The sequence below is a fragment of the Planococcus citri genome, chromosome 3 (genome assembly GCF_950023065.1).
Source record: "Planococcus citri chromosome 3, ihPlaCitr1.1, whole genome shotgun sequence".
Taxonomy (NCBI): Eukaryota; Metazoa; Arthropoda; class Insecta; order Hemiptera; family Pseudococcidae; genus Planococcus; species Planococcus citri.
In genome coordinates, this window is record NC_088679.1 from 35,946,222 (window position 1) to 35,966,627 (window position 20,406).

Consider the following 20,406-nt stretch of genomic DNA (forward strand, 5'->3'; position numbering starts at 1 on the left):
CTATGCAAACCACTTTGAATATTCACAGTGCTCGCAGCGATTAGGCCTACTTTGACATTTCAACAAGATAAACTTTTTTTTTTGCAAGACAAATAACATGAGAATTTATCCAATTTGTATTTTTGTTTTGATTTTCGACTTGTATGACTTGGCATGTGGTGATCTACCCAATGTTCCATCAACTGTAGTGATAACGCCACCTTCTGCTACGCCATCAACAATATTGGTAGGCAACTGCTTCGGTAAATACTTTTTACAATTATTTTTTATTTATGTCAATTCGCATTGAACAAACGATAATAATTGCATATAGCAACCCAGTCTGACCATTTATTATGACGCGATGGAAGAATATTCGCAAGTTTTTTTCAATACAACGTTGGTGAATGTATTTAGTTGCTTTTCTTGCAGCGTTGATATCAGTTTCATTCCATGTCAACAGGCCAAGGTAAGTCATCATAATATGTACCTATATCTAACACTCATTAAAATTTGAAACCATTATTTCATTTTAAATAGAAAGATCAAAACGGAGATCTATCTTGTCCTGCTAAAGCAGATCCTGCGTGTAATTTAGACAAAATACATTCTTGCGCTATCGCCCAAGCATTGGATAAGACACAGCTGGTCAACTTCCTCGCATGTACAATGAGTACTGTGAAAAAGCTTCCTGATTTTCTGACAGTAAGCATAATTATCTCGTGTTTATGGAAAACTCGTGATTACTAAACAATTGGCCAGGAAATACTCGTAAACAGATGCATTTTTTTTTTCAATAGTGCGCAATTCGGTACAAGTTCGATGATAAGCAACTCCAATCGTGTGCCAGTTCTGATACAGGGAAAAATCTGTGTAAAAATAATAGCAACCAAAAAATGCCAAATTGCAATACAATGCCTGGATTCGTATTCAAAAATCCGGTAAGATTTTCAATTAGGTACCTACATACAATATTTATGTACCTAACATTGTCAAGAGATCTTAGTGTGATCCCAAAAAATTTTCCACATAGAATGATATACAGGCCAACGATCCTTTTGAACATTTGGATAATTATATAAACAACATTTGTGTGACTGATTTCAAGTCAGCACTTTGTGCACAGCTTAAAGCTACAACAGCAACCTCTATACCTCCAGAATGCAATCAGGTTAGAAGATGATCAATTTCCTTTTAGAAGTATATAAATTGGATGTATGTAGGCCTGCACCTATCAACTTACACGTTCACTTTCCTCACCATAATTGTCAACTTTATCTAGAAACTTGTGATGGGTATTTTTTACAAAGCAATGGATGCAGCCTCTCAAAAATGGTTTCAGACATTTGCCACTGTATATGAAAAATTCAGCAGTTGCTTAACGCTTAAATATCAACCTTGTATGTTTGCTGAGGTAGGTACCTAATTAAAAGCTCGATTATTTCATTTCAACCAATACCTTCAATTTTTCAATTTAAATTCATGTACACTCCTATCAATTACAAAATGTGTAGCTTTCTGATACGGGGACATTAGATTGTAAAGATCCAACAGACACTGATTGCATTGCTGCCAAAACACACGCATGCGCTGTATCAAAGATATCTGATCCTAAGGCTCTCTTTCAGTTTTTGAGTTGTGCCATGAAAGATGCCACAAAAGTACCAGATTTTGAAAAAGTGAGAATCATTATTTTCATAACGAATGTATATAATTATCATATTTGTCATATTCGCAAGAAAAACAAATGAAAATTTTCAATACTGAATAACTAAATAATATGTGCTTCATTGTAGTGCGCAACCGACAATAATATTATATACGAACCAATCAAAACATGTGCCAGCAGCGATACCGGTAAACAGCTATGTTTTGATTACAGTAAAACGCGACCAAAGTCAGATAAAGTTCCATCTTTCAGTTATGAACTAGTAAGTGCTTAAAACTTAATAATACCTACTTGAACGCACCTGGTTTCCAGTTGGGTGTTCATAGTTTGGATCTTCGCTGGAATAAGTACAGCCGTTTGGGTTGACTAACTTTGAACTTTGAATATTTGTAGACTTATCACATACGAGCAAGTACGGAGACTTCACTCGCAGCAAATTTGCAATTTACCCTCTGTTCCCAAATGAAACTATACAGTGTTATTTGTCCTGCCTGCCCTTGTGGTACTTCAAGTATGTCTGCCTACAATCAGCCTGGCACCGGCGTCACGCATGGTTAATGTGAAATGCATATCAAAGTTATTTGTAAGCCTACTGTTTCATGCACTGAAGCATAATAAATGACAAATCCATGATCTTAAAACATATTTTACTTATACGAACGATACTTTGTATCTTTTTTATTGAGTCGATTAGAATAAACTGGTATTTGATCTTAAGTAACGATCATTATTCATTAATATAATCCCTCATACCATAAGCTGTCCATCTCACGTTCGTGTATTAGTAATCGGATATTGTCTAGTTCTGAGATTGAAGGAGCACAAAAAAATTATGAAATTGATATTCAGAGCATGAAGTAAATTAAAAATAGCCACCCCACTTATACAAAAAATGTTCGCCGTACCTGATCGAGTCTTCTTATCCAATCATTATAGGCAGCCAAACATACACAAAAGTATGATTGATTGAATTTTTGAAAAACAGCCAAATACTCAAATAAAAGTAGGAAGAGCCATGACAAAAAAATTAGCACAAAATTGATGGTACGTATAACTTTTTGCTTTTGGTATTTTCAGTTCTAGAAGGCTGACACTTGAAAATTAATAGCTTCTTCAAAAATAGAGATCAGTGAAAATCGCCTACCAAATACCTATAGGTGCTGTATAATATTTCGTGGCAAAATTTCTTCCCTATGTAAGTATCAGACTCTATCATTTAAAATACATACCTACTCCTGCGTGAACGCGTTCGAAGTCAAATTATTAATATTCAAGTTTTTCTGAGTCCTTGAATTGATATTTCTCGCCAATTCCTTACATAAAAAATTAAAGAAGCATCGAGATACAACTAGATAAAATTTATATTGGAAAAAAAATCGTCGATCCCCAAGAACGAAAAACCCGGCGATTTGACGTGAAATAGTTCAGTAAGTATTTGCTTATACACTTACGTGCAGCAGTCCAATGGATTTTCGAACCCTTTAAACAAATTAATTGGGAAAACAAATCTGTGTAGCTCTATCAAATTCATGTTTTTTCGTGAGATGATCAAATAGAAATTTCTGCTCCCAATTGTAAAAAAAACAAAAAAACTAGTATTCATTGCCACCAAATAAACACCAACATGTAAATACAAAATAGTAGGTACGACTTGGATTCATATTGAAATTCAGTGAATTATGAAATTGTAGATTTTTTCAATTGAAACGCACATCGCTTTACACTTCAATTACCAGATTTAAAGGTCGAAGTTGACAGATTTTATCTTGGGAATTTACCTATCACTTTGAGCCCATTTCATTAGGAATGAAAGTAATATTCGCGTGTATCATTTTTCATCATCTTTTCTGTAAGTCGTATTCGGATCCTAGGTACGGAGGGTATAGGACGGCATTCATAACCAGTGGTAATGATGGTCCGTCACCTGAACCTGCGCCTGAACCGGCACCTGAACCTGCACCTGAACCTGCACCTGAACCCTCACCACCACCTCCCCCACCCCCAGTACCGGACACGTTTTCGACAGATTCTGTAAGTAAAATAAGATTGAAGTAGGTACTTACCTACATCCGTTGATTTTTATTTATTTCATGTTCAGATTATTAATTTGGGTAGTTAACGTTTCAATTAATGAATACTAATTACAGGGCGCAAGTTTGACAATTTATTATGACGCGATGGACGAAAATTCTCAAAAATATTTCAAAACAAGTCTATTGCAACTGTACAATTGTTTCTCTTCTAACATCAACATTACCTTTGTGCCGTGTCAACAAGCCGAGGTACAAATAAGAAGTTTTGAATCGATTCGGTGTTAAAATTAGAATTAATAAGTCGTTATTTTTCATTCCCCCTCCCCCCATGATTAGGATAAAGATGATTTAACTTGTTCTGCTCAGGCTGACACTTCGTGCAAGGTAGATAAAATGCATTCTTGCGCAATCAGTCGAATTACTGACAAGACGCTCCTCCTTAATTATTTGACATGCACCATGAGTAATGTAGACAAACTTCCAGATTTTCCAAAGGTAAGTCTAAGTTGGTGTTGGTAATTGTATTCGAGAATTTTGATTTTTGCTGCGAACATTTGCGAACATTGATCAAAATTTTCAAATTCTAAATAAGTACCTACATAATATGTAGTTTATTTTCAAACTTTCAAGTAACAATAACTGATGCAAACTCTTTTCAAACATATATGTTCAAAGTTTTGTCAAAATTCGGCCACTTTTTTCCCCAAACGCGAAGATTTCAGAACTCTCAAAATAATCGCATGAGAATATTCGCAAGAACCTACTCATATTCGGGAATGTTTGCACTGAACTCAAGTACATTTTTACAGTGCGCTGCCTCAAGTAAAGTGAATGATGATGACCTTCAAAAATGCGCGAATGCTGACGAGGGAAAAAATCTTTGCAAAGACTACAGCAAGCAGAAAATCCCAGGTCTAGATACACTTCCAGGATTCATCTTTAAACCTCCTGTACGATTTTTGTCTTAGTATTTGAAGGAAATTACAAAAATCTACTAATTATTTCTGATTGCAGGGGGATATCAAACCTGATGATCCCTACGAACATTTGGATTACTACAGACGCAGTGTTTGTATTAAAGATTTTCGATCGGCTATTTGCGCCAAACTTGTAGCTTCTAAAGCAAACAATGTGCCCAAAAAATGTAAAAAAGTAAGGATTTAAAATACAAAAAGTGTGAGAATACGTTCTCTCTTACCTAACTTGACTAAATGCCTATTTACTTAGTTTTTGATTCATTTCATTCCAGAAACTTGTCCTCGGATTCTTCTACAAAGCTATGGATAGTAAATCACAGAAATGGTTTCAATTGCTTTCTAAAATCTACGATGAATTTAGCAGTCATCTAGCTCTTCAGTACCAACCATGTATGCAAGCAGAGGTAAAATCGACATTTTTGCTTTCAAATTCACATTTTATTTTTTCATTTTAGCACCTACTTATTCCTCAATCAGACATAATATGGTACCTAGGTATCTATATCAATTTTTTTTTTTTTCATTATCACAGCAATCTGAAGACGGAACACTAGACTGCAAGGACGAACGAGATACAGATTGCACAGCTGGAAAAACGCATGCATGCGCTATATCGCTTATTCAGGACCCGAAATCCCTTTTTCATTTCTTAAGCTGCTCCTTGAAGGATAGTGCGTTGCTGCCAGATTTTCAAAAAGTATAGTGACTTTATTTTGTTACGTACATGTGTTCAATTACAATCAAGTTCAGGGCGGCTCTAATTTGGGACTTAAAAAAATAACCTTCAAATTTTTTCAATTTTTTATTGTAATTTCTGGTCATTTTTCAATTTTTTGTTTCAAATCGACTTGAAGATCTTTTACATTTTTCAATGAAATTTCGCAACACAGTTTCTTTTAAAAAAACACACACCTACCTACTTAAATAAATAAAAACAGTTGATATGTAATGATAAAATTCTGAAATACCCAGGTACATTACAATTTCGAACAATTTTTGTATTACTTATTTCAGAAACCAATATGAGAACTGTTGGGCCTTTTTAATCTTTTTCGTCATTTGGAATTTTCAATAAGAAATACAATAGCATATTCGCAATGAATGATTCGGTAATTTTTTTGGTTACCAATTTAGTGCGCAACTGACAACGGAATTCAATATGATCCCATAAAACAATGTGCCAGTACGGACGAGGGTAAACAATTATGTGTTGCTAGTAGTAAAACACGACCAAGTTTCGATGACATTCCTTCGTTCAGCTATGAATTGGTAGATAATATTACTCGTATTATCCACATTCTACAGATTCATTTTCTTAAAAAATATAACACCAACTAAACTTAATATTACGAATGTTTAATTTTTTTTCATTCAGACTTTTGACGGCGACACAAGTAAAAAAACGGCTGAGGCAACAGATCAAACTCTAAAAACAATTCTTTGCGATCAATTTATGAAATATGGCATGGTGAATCCATGCATTCAACAAAATAAGAGCACGAGTAAGTATACTGAGTAGAATATTTTCCAAATTAATAGAATGGGCCAGCCTGGCAAATGAGGCTTCAAGAAAACTGGCATAATTGTTGTGATGAAGTATTTCAATTTTTTAATATTAAAATCAATCACTGTCTAATTCATATTTTTGTTTTATATTATTTAATATTCAGCTTCTACTTCATTACCAAATGTTCCACCAACTACTGTAGTACATCCAGCCCCAGCCAGTAACACATGAGTGCCGACAAGAGCTAGCACTTGAAATTTTTCGTGACATCCATAAATGTACCTATTTATTGAACTGTACCGAGTTTGGGACCCATAATTTTATTCCTCTGATTTTATTATTTAATTGGAAATAAAGTTGAATTAACTCAAGATGAAAACAATGTGAATTTTTTAATACCTAGGTACCTACATAAATAATTATGATCATTTTTTCAGCTATCAATTGATAAGCATTGCTTGGTCTCATTGTCAGCCATGGAGGGCCGGGTACCTTAGCACCTCACCAGTTATGGACTAGGGTCTACTCATAATTATTTAAAATCACAATATAAAATTATAAAAAAGTATTCGAACTTAGGTACTATATACGTGAATGGTCTCATAAAGATAGCTAGGTAGGTACCTACATTTGAACCAATTTCAAAAAAATCTACTGTTAATTGCAATTTTGCCCTTTTTTGAAATGATTAAGAGTTCAGATAGTGATCTAAGAATTATTGTAACACGCGTTATATAGCTAATAACGAAAAGGATCAACTTCTACTCATTAATTTCCAAATCACCTTTCAAGGCCAATTTATTACCTTTAACTAGATATGCTCTATATGCCTAGTACCTATGTATTGTATTTGAAGATTTAAAGGAAAAGAAAAAAAAAACGAAAAAATCCATTTTGGGAAACCGTTGCTTAAAGCACTGGTGATTTAGATTTCACAGGTTTCAACATGATTAGGATAACCTCATTAAAACTTCCGCTTTTTTGAAAATTGTCGGTCATTTGACCATTAAAATTAAGGTAGGTAATGGTGCAAGAAATACACAGCCATATTTTTAAAGAAATTACCTCAAATTTTGTGCACCTTGACCATATTGAAATAGAAATCGTCGACCCTAAGAGTAAAAAGCCCGCGGTGGTTTTACATGGAATGGCCATCTCGTAGGTAGGTCTAGGTAGGTGCCTACTGCCTACTTTATTTGAGTGTAGCAGAAGTCTGACATGATATACTTAATTAGATAAGTAATTTTTGAAAGTTTGGCATACGTAATTCACTAATTTCTAAAAGTCACCCTGCTTCAATTTCAATAAAATTTCAGAAATTGTAATTTTTTTCATTTTTTAAAAGTTTGATATACTGTCGAAAATTCTTCAGAATTTGTTCCAAGTTCTTAAAAGCCAGACAAAACATTGGAAAATCAAATGTTTTACTCAGCTTTTGAAAGTCTCCCAAATTTGAAGTCAGTGTAACATGAACCGGAATCGTGAGAATTTTAGACCCCTCCAAACATTTCATAAAAAAAAAATCGACATCTTGTCTGAATCAGAAAACCAATGAGTATTTTCCCTAAAATCATCGAAAATCACTTTTGCTCCCTAGTTGAATAAACATCTATTGCACAATATTGATGGTACCGTGTATAACTTTTTGCTGTAAGTCATTTCATTTCTGGATGACTGACACCTTTCAAAATTATACTTGTATATACAGCTTCTTCAAAAATATTGTAATAATTCAGTTTGAATTCACTAAGAAAAAGGGAACATTTTTTCGATTGATTTTTTTTTTTTTGAAAATAACTTGAGATCTGCAGGAATATTGGCTAACCTAGGAGCTGCATAATATTTCGCAGAAACATTTCTTCGCCATGTACCAGACTATTATTCAAAATACGTACCTACTTACTCCAATAAAAGTTTTCAAAGTGGAATAATTATCAATACTTACTTATTGTAATAGTTTTTCTGAGTTCTATGAATTGATATTTCTCACTAATTCTTATATCAAAAGCTGAAGGGATTTGAATAACTTTCATTCTTTTGTCATTTCGCGAACATACGAGTAAAAAAAAAAACGTCGACCCCAAGTGCAAAAAACCTGCGATTCGACGTGGAATGGCCCAGTAGGTATTTGCTTGTTCACTTACGTGCAGCGCATCTACAAATATTCGAACCCTTTAAACAAATTAATTAGGTAAACAAATCTGTGTAGTTCTATTAAATTCGTGTTTTTTAGTTAGATGATCAAATAGAAATTTCTGCTCGCGATTTAAAAAAAAAAAAAAAGAAAAAAAATAGTATTCATTGCCACCAAATAAACGCCAACGTGTAAATACAAATAGTAACTTGGATTCATATCGAAATCCAGTGACTTGTGAAATTGTACATTATTTTCTATTGAAACTCACATCGCTGTACACTTCAATTACAAAGTCGAAGCTCACAGATTTGATCTTGGGAATTTACCTAAGTTATCCACTTCGAGCTCGTTTCATCAAAAATGAAAGTAATATTCGCGTGCATCATTTTTCACTATCTTTTCTGCAAGTCGCATTCTGATCCGGCGCATGGAGGATATAGGACGGCAGTCGCAACCAGTGGTGGTGATGATGGTGGTGAAAATGGTCCTGAACCTGCACCTGCTGGTTGTCCAGTGGAGGAATGTCCACCACCACCCCCGCCGCCACCACCTCCGTCACCGGACACGTTTTCGACAGATTCCGTGAGTAAATAAGATACCAAAAGTACCTATACTAAAATCCGTTGAAGTTATTTTTATTTAGTTCATGTTTAAATTATTATTTTGTGTACCTATTAATAACTAATAAACGTTTCAATTAACGAGTAGGTACTAATTACAGAACCCAAGTTTGACAATTTATTATGACGCGATGGAAGAAAATTCTCAAAAATATTTCAAAACAATTCCATTGAAACAGTTCAATAGTTTCTTTTCTCACATCAATATTACGTTTATGCCGTGCCAAGAAGCCTATGACGTACAAATTAACAAGTTTCGAATCGATACCTAGTATTTCAGTATTAAAATTCCTATTAATAAGTCGTTATTTTACATTTTTTCCCTCATGATTAGGATACCTTAGGTTCATTAACTTGTTTTGCTAAGGCTGACACTTCGTGCAAGGTAGATAAAATGCATTCTTGCGCAATCAGTCGAATTACTGACAAGACGCTCCTCCTTAATTATTTAACTTGCACCATGAGTAATGTAGAAAAACTTCCAGATTTTCCAAAGGTACCTAAGTCTAAGTTGATTTTGGCAATATTCGCGAATTGTGATTTTTATTCAGCGAAAATTCGTGAACATTTTATTTTTACATTATTTTTACAGTGCGCCGGCCTAAGTAAAGCGAATGACGATGACCTTCAAAAATGCGCGAATGCCGACGAGGGAAAAAATCTTTGCACAGACTACAGCAAGAAGATGCTTCAACGTCTACCTCTACATTCACTTCCAGTATTCATCTTTAAACCTCCTGTACGATTTTTGTTCATGGCAACAATTTTGAATCCCATCTTTTTTAATTTGCATGATATACCTACCTAGTATTTGAAGGAAATTACAAAAATCAATTAATAATTTCTGAATGCAGGGTGATATTAAACCTGATGATTCCTACGAACATTTGGATTACTACAGACGCAGTGTTTGTATGAAAGATTTTCAGTCAGCTGTTTGCGCCAAACTTGTAGCTTCTAAAGCAACCAATGTGCCTGAAGAATGTAAAAAGGTAAGGATTTAAAACAAACAAAAGTGTGAGAATGCGTTCTCTCTTACTTAACTTGACTATTAAATACTTACTTAGTTATTGATTCATTTCATTCCAGAAACTTGTTCTTGGAGTCTTCTACAAAGCTATGCATGATAATTCACAAAAATGGTTTCAGTTGCTTTCTAAAATGTACGATGAATTTAGCGATTATCTAGCTCTTCAGTATCAACCATGTATGCAAGCAGAGGTAAAATTGGCATTCTTTGCTTCCTAGTTCGCATTTTATTATTTCATATTTACACCTACTTATTCCTCATTAATACAGATTATGATAAGTCCCTATACTTTTTTTTCATTGTCATAGATGTCTGCTGACGGAGTACTAGACTGCAACGACGAACAAGATAAAGATTGCACAGCTGGGAAGACGCATGCATGCGCTGCATCGCTTATTCAGGATCCGAAATCACTTTTTCATTTTTTGAGCTGCACAATGAAAGATAATGCATCGCTGCCAGACTTTCAAAAAGTACAGTGACTTTAATTTGTTACGTATGTTCAATTAAAATCAAGTTTAGAGAGGCCCTGGTTTTTTGGGAATGTTGAAAACGTTCTTTCCCTCTCCTGGCACGACTGTTTGCATCTTTTCCAAACTTTTTTATTGAAACAGCTGGAAAACATCACCTTTAAATTCTTTTAGCTTCTAATTGTAATTTGTGGTAATTTTTCGGTTTAAATCGACGTGAGTGGAGATCTTTCAAATTTTTCAATGAGCCATGGGCCATTTTTAATCTTTTTCTTCATTTGGAATTTTCAATAAGAAAAACAATAGCACATTCGCAATGAATGATTCGGTGATTTTTTGGGTTACCAATTCAGTGCGCAACTGACAATGGAGTTCAATACGATCCCATAAAACAATGTGCCAGTACGGACGAGGGTAAACAATTATGTGTTGCTAGTAGTAAAACACGACCAATTTTCGATGACATTCCCGCATTCAGCTATGAATTGGTAATATGATCCACATTCTACAGATTCACTTTAAAAAAATATATAACACCAATTAATATGTACTTCATCACAAATGTTTGATTTTTTTTTCATTCAGACTTTCGACGGTGACACAAGTAAAAAAACGGCTGAGGCAACAGATCAAACACTAAAAACAATTCTTTGTGATCAGTTTAAGAAATATGGCATGGTGAATCCATGGGATCAACAAAATAAGAGCACGAGTAAGTATACTGGGTATGATGTTTTCCAAATTAATGGAATAGGCAAGTCAGGCAAGCATGGCTTCAAAAAATGATTGCTGCGATTATGCGTCTCAATTTTTTCAGTACCTAGATAGATACCTATTGTAATCAACCATTGTCTAATTTACATTTTTGTTTTGCATAATTCAGCTTCTAATGCATTACCAAATGTTCCACCAACCTCAATAGTACAGCCAGCCCCAGCCAGCAACTAATGAGAGGGTAGAAGAGCACTTTAATTTTTTGTGACATTCATATTTTTATTAAACTATAGTTTAGGGCGCATGATTTTATTTTTCTGGAATCTTCGTCCGTTGTCTATGTAATAGCAAGAAAAAGTGATTATTAGGCTATAATAGTTTTTATGAAACACATGAGTGCCAAGAAGAGCACTTAAAATTTATTGTGACATCCACATGTATTTATTAAATTATAATTTGGTACCCGTACTCGTAATTTATTTTTTTGAAATCTTCGTTCGTTATCCATGTACGAGGTGAGTACGAGGTACACGTCTTATCACTTATGCAGTTATTAGACTGTTTCCCCACTCTCATTATACCACAGAGGAAGGAAGTTGCGGAGAGTACTTCTGGAAAACTAAAAACGTGAATTGTCTCATGAAAATAGCTAATTACCCTAATTACCTACATTTGAAACAAATGCAAAAAAATTCCAATGACAAGAATTTTCAACAAAAATTGCAGTTTTGCCCTTTTTGAAATGATTAGGGTTCAGAAGGTGATCTAAACAATTAGATATTATAACACGCGTTATATGGATTACAATGGAAAAGGATCAACTTCTACTTGTTAAATTCTAAATCACTAGGTACTCAAGGCCAATTTACCCTCAAAGTTTTCGATTTCGATTTTCGTTTAAATATTGAGTGTAGGTTTACTTACCTACTCAATTACTTATTTACTTATACTACGTACTGCAGGTCATAAACATTCAAAAAATTTGCGTAATATTGAGTTCGTGTGTTTTCATGATACAATCAAATAAAAATTCCTGATCACGATTGCATGACACAAGTGTTCATTTTGTCGCCGCAAAATGAACAATAACAAGTAAATAGATGTTTGGTTTCACTTGGAAATTTACTTACTGATACATACCTACCTACCTACATGAAAGCAGCTAGGTATTCCTGTTACATTACAAGTTATCCAAATTTTTGAAATTTATTCATTTCGAGCTCATTTTATTCAAAATGAAAGTACCTATGTACATATTCAATTCACGTTTTTGTGTAAGTTTTTTTACCGCCGTCTCTACAAATGTAATTTTGAACCACCGTTTGGAAGATAAAGTGTGAGTGATGTATTTTTTCAGTTTGAAAAATTTCCACTGGATTGAAGTTGAGTGGGGTAGATTTATTTTAAAACTAGAACATAATATATGTAAAACTCCGCTCGTGAGTTGGGGCTCTGATGAGCGAAATTACGAGTAAAACAAATAAATTGGCCAAAAATATAAATTCGCTAGAGGTGTGCTTATGGAAACCGCAGTCTTGAATTTTTCTCTGTCGAGCCAAACAACTTTTCTACCGATTGGAAAAATTTGTCTTGCACAGGTATTTTTTGACCTCACTTATGTAGATTTCACCATTCCAGAGGTGTACGTGGTGGTTATGGTCGTTACGATAGTGGCGCTACCATTGCATGACCCATTTGAATTGAGAACATGACCTTTTGTAGAAGTTCTCAGCAATATGTAGGTATAATTCATGGCAGAAATGTCTCAAATTTGTAATATTGCATCTCCCTACACGTGTACCTACTTACATAACTGGTATTGTGTATCAAAAAATTGTCGGTTTTCTATTTGAAAAAAAAACATGAGTACCAAGTAAGTACATAACAATTAATTTATAAAATTTGACATTTTCAATTGATTTTCTGCTGCATTTTGAATGTAGGTAATTTATGAGTTGAATATAGGCTGTGTCCTTGTGTAAGGCTCTCATATCAATTGTTTCTAATGTAGATAAAAACAAAAACATGCTGTACCTACATCATTTCGAGTAATTGTTGGCGGATTTAATCTCCTGATTTGCTATTTGGTTGAAGAGATTTTCAATCCACGATCTATCTCACAGCACTATTAGTTGGAAGTTTCGCGGAATGACATTGGTGGATTAAAATTTACTGGTAAGCTATTCAGTCGAAAGTACCTATTTCAAGTCCACGATTTATTTCGCAATACTATTATCTACCTATCTAGTTAGAATTGAAGTTATTGATATGATTTCATTCAATATGAAAGTTGTTTTACTATGCATATTATGTTTACAAATTCTATACTTGGTTGATGGTGGAACTAATCCGATTAGTATGTTCTGGTATAATATTGGGAAGATGTTCGGCATGTACAAACGTCGTCATAACAAGTCATCGCCAGACTTGTCTGGTAATCCAAAAATAGGGCCAGCAGCTCCAGGCAGATTCAATGACTGATGCATTGAATTTCCTACCCCATCTTCATTTTTCAATACCATATTCAACTAAAATGTTTGTTTTATAATCATGTTTTTTATTTTACTATGGATGTTCTACAGATTACTTTAGAATAAATTCAAGAATGTTCTTAAATTTAAAATAAAGTGTGTATTATGCTGAATAGAAGTTATTAATGAATTCTAAAAGCTCAAATCTTTTGGTGCACGATCGGGATTCGGAAACTCCGCAGAGGTAGGAGTTTACCAGCTCCAGGACAGGAGTTTTTACAATCTGCAAGAGCTCCAGAAGACTTCATCGCTATTGGTCATACTTCGTGTTCATCATTCGTTCACGACAAAGGTAAGATGAAAATTTGAAAATCTTACTCTTACATGGTCTTTATACTTGGAGATTCACAACTTCGATAAGTTATGATGAATATTTAACGTAAGGGAGCTTCTTAATGGAAACACAAACAGGCTTTGCAGAGAGGGGGGAAAGGGGGATTTCCTCCCCGGACTCGTGAAAAATAATTGAATTACTCGTAGATTGAAATCTCCTAATTAGCCGACAAAGTCACCAATATTTTCAAAATTCTTATTTTTTTCAAACGCTTTTGCCTCTCGATTCCCTTCTTTTCCATCAGAATTTGAAAAAACCATTCATTAAAATTGATATTGTACTTTTCGAACAACAAAATATGTATAACGCAAATTATTAGGTAGGTAGAGGTACCTACTAATGACAGTACATTTATAATGAAGGTACTTAATGAAAAATGTTCAATTTTTTTTCATTCAGACTTTTGAAGGCGACACAAGTAAAAAAACGGCTGAGGCAAAAATAGATTAAACACTGAAAAAAATTCTTTGCCATCAGATTAAGAAATATGGTTAATCCACGTGATCAACAAAATAAGAGCACGAGTAAAGTACTGTGTAGAATATTTTCCAAATTAATGAAATGGGCAAGCCAAGCAAGCGTGGATTTAAAAATTATTGTTGCAATTGAGCATGTCAATTTTTTCATTAGGTACCTATTAAAATCGATCATTGTCCAAAATTTACATTCTTGTTTTGCTTAATTCAGCTTCTAATGCATTGCCTACCGATTGTTCAACAGTTCAACTAACCTCAGTAGTACATCCAGCTCCAGCCAGCAACACATGTGGGCCTAGAACAGCGCTCAAAATAATTTTTGTAACATACATATTTTTATTGAACTATATTGTTTAGGATCCATGATTTTGTTCTTCTGGAATTATTGTGGTCCGTTGTCTTATAGCAAGAAAAAGCGAATGTTACCTATACCGTCCTGTAATGGTTAAATCTAAACGATTATCATAATTATAGGCAGTATTTATTTGAATTATGATTTTTCATTCGTTTTCCCTCGTTTTGATTTGTTAATTCAAAATGGAGTGGTGTAAAGTTGTACTCGTATTACATAACTAGTGAGATTTTTATCAAGTTTGAATTATTTAAGTCGCAAAACAAACAGAAAATGTAGTTTTGCAGCTACAGATAGGTACATAATAAATGGTATTGCGTGATGACGTCGACTCAATAAATTCATTTTAAAAAAAAACAACTGTGAAATGTAGTATATAGATACGTACATTTTTTTCATGCATATACATACTCATTGTCATTGAAAAAACAGTCTCATGTTTATTCAGTGCGATTAATAGAAATCATGATAAACGATCGACTTGAATAGTAAAATTATTTTCGTTTAGGTACATTGGATTCCTACTTCAATTTTTTTTACTTTCCGAAGTAAAGGCTCCTACCATAAAAATGTGTTATGCAATTTTTGACATTTTTTTCCATATTTTTATTATAAAGATCAATTTTAAAACTTTTCAAAATAATTCTTACGCAACCAGTCAAGTATGAGCTGACAAAAATTTTGTTAAGTAGGTATTTGCAAAATTTCTCAAAACTTTTTCCATTTTCATGAAAATTTTTTGAATTTTCCGAATAATATAAAGTCCACCTAAATGAAAAAATAAAAAAAAATTGAATGAATTAGGAACTACCCTTTTACGTGAAAATACGTAGGTATTTAAAAAAAGAAATAAAACAGAATAAAAAAGTGACTTGGATATTCCTTCCTTCAGGGTAGGTAAGTAAAGTGTAGCCTACAGATTTTAAAGAAGCAAAGATACCTAAAACACAAAGCTGGCGTTTTCAAGGTACGACATAAATTTCGTTCCCTTCATGAAATGGACCAACAAAATTTCTCTTTGTAATATTACTTCACCCTATCTACACATACGTAGGTACGTAACTGGTACTATGAATCAAAAAATTAATGTTTTTTTATTTGAAAAAAAGTGAGTACATAACAATTAATTTATGAAATTTGACATTTTTAATCGATTTTCTGTAGCATTTTGAATGTAATTTACGAGTTGAATGTAGGCTATGTCCTTGCGTAAGGCTCTCAAATCAATTGTTCCTGATGTAAAAACAAAAACATTCTTTACATCATTTTTCGAGTAATTGTTGGCGGATTCAATCTACCGATAAGCATGCTATTTGGTTAAAGAAATTTCTAGTCCACGATCTATCTCTCATAGCACTATTGTTGAAAGTTTCGAGGAATTACACTGGCGGAGTAAAATATACTGGTAAGCTATTCAGTCGAAAAGATTTTAATTTCGCAATTTATTACGCAGTACAATTACCTACCTAGTTGGAATTGGAGTTAGGTATTGATATTATGTCATTCAAAATGGAAGTAGTATTACTATGCATATTATGTCTACAAATTTTATACTTGGTTGAAGATGTAAGTGGAAGACGTGGTGGAGGTCCAACTAACCCATTTAGTTTTTTCTGGTATAATATTGGGAAGATGGTGGGCATGGCCCAACGTCGTCATCAAAAGTCATCGTCAGACGGATTGTCTGGTCATCCGATAATAGGGCCAGCGGCTCCAGGCAGATTTAATGACTGATGCGTTGAATGTCCTACTGCGTGCAGTTCATTTTTTAATAAGTACAATATATACCATATGCAACTAAAATGTTTGTTTTACGATCATGCTTTTTATTTTACTACGCAGTGGCGACCCCCCCCCAAGCTCTGCGCCGCGCCGTCGCGTAAAAATACATTTTTTTATGATATCTTGTATGTTGATTTCAACCCCCTCCCCCGAAGGGGTGTCATGTTACGCTACTGTTACCTACTACGAATGTTCTTCGGATTACTTTAGAATAAATCTCAAAAATGTTTTTAATTACCTATAAAAATTAAATTGTATGATGCTGGATAGAAATTATTACTGAACTCTAAAAGCTCGAATCTGTCGGTAAACGATCGTGGTTCGAAAACTCCGTAGAGCCTAAAGACAGGAGTTTTTACAATCACTATAAGAGTTCCAAGAGACTTTAGCCATTGATACGTACCTACTTTAGTCTACAATCCACGAGGCAAAAAGTGTTCACCTACCGGGATTTTTTTAGGGACAAAAAGTTTACCTTGCTTGACGTTAGTATCACTTCAGCATTTACGAAAATCACAAAAAAAAAATTTTCGCTTGCACATAGGGTGGGGGGAGGTGAAAAAGGGGTATTTTTTGACCTAGAAGGGGGACAAGAAATTCGACCGGGGATGGATAGGCTGGTGTCTTGGGATGCTGAAAATACAAAATTTTCTATCAGCCTCCTGCACAATCAAAAGTTATGCAACCCTAAACGCAATTTTTGCCCATTTTTTGAGGTTTTTCCGCCCTAGTGCCTGTTGTATTCGGAGGGGACAATTTTTTCTCTCATATCCCGTTACATCTCACCTCTACCTTTCCAAAACCACCACATTCACGAAATTCGACCGGCACATTTCGTTGTAATTAATTTTCAAAGTTGGGTAAGTACGACTTTTCATAAAATACAAACTTCACAATTTTTTTTCAAAAGTGGCCGTGTGACCTATCAAAATGGGTTAAAATTTTGCGCTGGACTCAAAAATATCAACAGTTTTTGTGCTACCCTCTTCCCCCCTGTACTAACCCCATAAAACCTGAAAAAACGTCAAAATCACGTTTTTCCTACTCTCTAAATTTGAAACAGTCAATTTCACTGCTTAGCAGTCACGACATTTTGCCTTTTTAAAGCAGTAGTTTTTTTTTACTGCAAAACAGTGAAAAATTACTGAGTTGGTCAGTAAAAAATCATTTTGACTGACCAATTCAGTAATTTTTCACTGTTTTGCAGTAAAAAAAAACTACTGCTTTAAAAAGGCAAAATGTCGTGACTGCTAAGCAGTGAAATTGACTGTTTCAAATTTAGAGAGTATTTTTATGGGAAAATATAGAAAAAATGAAAAACTGATAATCACTAAAAGTGTTCAGAATTAAATTTCCTTTCAAATGAGCTATATCAGGATAGATTTCACCCTCTCCCTCCTCCTTGAGAATCTCCCCCCTCCCTCTTTTCCGACCCAAAACAGAGGGATTCATGAAAAACTCGCAAAAAAATAGAGATGGGAAATTTTTTAAATTCTTTGGAGGTACTGGAAAGGCTTTGGAAGCTTTTGAAAAAACATCCATAAATTGAAGAGCTCTATTCCAAACTGGATTAATTCATTTTTTTCTCAAAAAAATTCGTTTAAAATTTTTGATGCTAAAATTTGTTCTGTTTGCAAAGGTCGGTGCACCTTTCCTTTCTTTGAACATAGAACAATTGCTTGCAGAAAAATTCACTTTGAAAAATCGATGACTTAACCCACTTTTGAAGTGAAAATCTCCGTAAAACGTGCTTTTTTTTGAAATGACTTATATTAACCCACTTTGGAATTTAAAACTTTCACTCAACTTGATAATATAATAAATGACAATTTTTTATGCTAAAAATCACAATTTTTCAAATTGTGAAATCATTCGGCTTTTCAATTTTTTAAGCCTTCGATCGTGGATACATACACCTTAATCAAAATTTTATTTAAGTAATCAAACTTGAAACTAAGATCAGCCGAATGATTTCACAATTTGAAAAATTGTGATTTTTAGCATAAAAAATTGTCATTTATTATATTATCAAGTTGAGTGAAAGTTTTAAATTCCAAAGTGGGTTAATATAAGTCATTTCAAAAAAAAGCACGTTTTACGGAGATTTTCACTTCAAAAGTGGGTTAAGTCATCGATTTTTCAAAGTGAATTTTTCTGCAAGCAATTGTTCTATGTTCAAAGAAAGGAAAGGTGCACCGACCTTTGCAAACAGAACAAATTTTAGCATCAAAAATTTTAAACGAATTTTTTTGAGAAAAAAATGAATTAATCCAGTTTGGAATAGAGCTCTTCAATTTATGGATGTTTTTTCAAAAGCTTCCAAAGCCTTTCCAGTACCTCCAAAGAATTTAAAAAATTTCCCATCTCTATTTTTTTGCGAGTTTTTCATGAATCCCTCTGTTTTGGGTCGGAAAAGAGGGAGGGGGGAGATTCTCAAGGAGGAGGGAGAGGGTGAAATCTATCCTGATATAGCTCATTTGAAAGGAAATTTAATTCTGAACACTTTTAGTGATTATCAGTTTTTCATTTTTTCTATATTTTCCCATAAAAATAGGAAAAACGTGATTTTGACGTTTTTTCAGGTTTTATGGGGTTAGTACAGGGGGGAAGAGGGTAGCACAAAAACTGTTGATATTTTTGAGTCCAGCGCAAAATTTTAACCCATTTTGATAGGTCACACGGCCACTTTTGAAAAAAAATTGTGAAGTTTGTATTTTATGAAAAGTCGTACTTACCCAACTTTGAAAATTAATTACAACGAAATGTGCCGGTCGAATTTCGTGAATGTGGTGGTTTTGGAAAGGTAGAGGTGAGATGTAACGGGATATGAGAGAAAAAATTGTCCCCTCCGAATACAACAGGCACTAGGGCGGAAAAACCTCAAAAAATGGGCAAAAATTGCGTTTAGGGTTGCATAACTTTTGATTGTGCAGGAGGCTGATAGAAAATTTTGTATTTTCAGCATCCCAAGACACCAGCCTATCCATCCCCGGTCGAATTTCTTGTCCCCCTTCTAGGTCAAAAAATACCCCTTTTCCACCTCCCCCCACCTTATGTGCAAGCGAAAAAATTTTTTTTGTGATTTTCGTAAATGCTGAAGTGATACTAACGTCAAGCAAGGTAAACTTTTTGTCCCCAAAAAAATCCCGATAACATCGATTTCTAGTGCACTTTTTGCCTCGTGGATTGTAGACTTCATTCGTTCACGACGAAGCGTGGGATGAGAACCTAAAAACCTTACTTTTACAGAGTCTTTGTTTGGAGATTCACAACTTTGATAAGTTTTAATGAATTTGTAGGTAACCTATAAGAGAAATTCTTAATGGAAAGGTTACAAATACCTACTATCCAGAAAACTATAGAATTTTTGATAATAGATAGGTAGGTACATACTTAACTCGATGTTTGTCGATATAGGGTCTTTTATTGCTTTGCTAGGTCGAAACATTCCATGTGACAACAAAACAAATTGGAAGTATAAATCAGCAAAATACCAACTTTTTCATAATTTATTAATCGAATTCACGCTCATGCTCAACGTACTTATCTATTCAAATAAAAATCGAATTGCCCCAAAAAACAACAAAAAAATGAATTTTCTACTAAAGTACACAATTGTATCTGGTTTTCGCATTCGAGTACGTGGCCTACTCGATAACTAATCGTAATTACGAGATTATAAGCATCTAGGAAGCTGAATAATTTTTTCTCATGAGCAGATACAAAAATGTAAAAACATGATCGGTTTGAATACTTTGTTCGATAAGAGTACTTTTTCAAATCTAGGCGTGTCTT

General features: G+C 34.0%; 1 protein-coding gene across 1 annotated transcript; it reads left to right on the forward strand.

The window, feature by feature from the left end:
* On the forward strand, positions 1-2,336 carry LOC135840859 (uncharacterized). Its single transcript, XM_065357585.1, has 9 exons — positions 1-226; positions 314-448; positions 520-684; positions 780-920; positions 1,013-1,150; positions 1,262-1,393; positions 1,494-1,658; positions 1,776-1,910; positions 2,042-2,336. Exons 1-9 carry the CDS (start codon positions 98-100, stop codon positions 2,204-2,206), a joined length of 1,305 nt encoding a protein of 434 aa, XP_065213657.1. The 5' UTR covers positions 1-97; the 3' UTR covers positions 2,207-2,336.
* The last annotated feature ends 18,070 nt before the right edge of the window (positions 2,337-20,406 follow it).

Bases quoted from the DNA above. Each gene is read 5' to 3' on its own strand.
- LOC135840859 (XM_065357585.1), top strand. From the start codon at position 98: ATGAGAATTTATCCAATTTGTATTTTTGTTTTGATTTTCGACTTGTAT. The intron at 921-1,012 runs GTAAGATTTTCA...TTTTCCACATAG, and splicing joins GATTCGTATTCAAAAATCCG to AATGATATACAGGCCAACGA. The intron at 1,659-1,775 runs GTGAGAATCATT...GCTTCATTGTAG, and splicing joins AAGTACCAGATTTTGAAAAA to TGCGCAACCGACAATAATAT.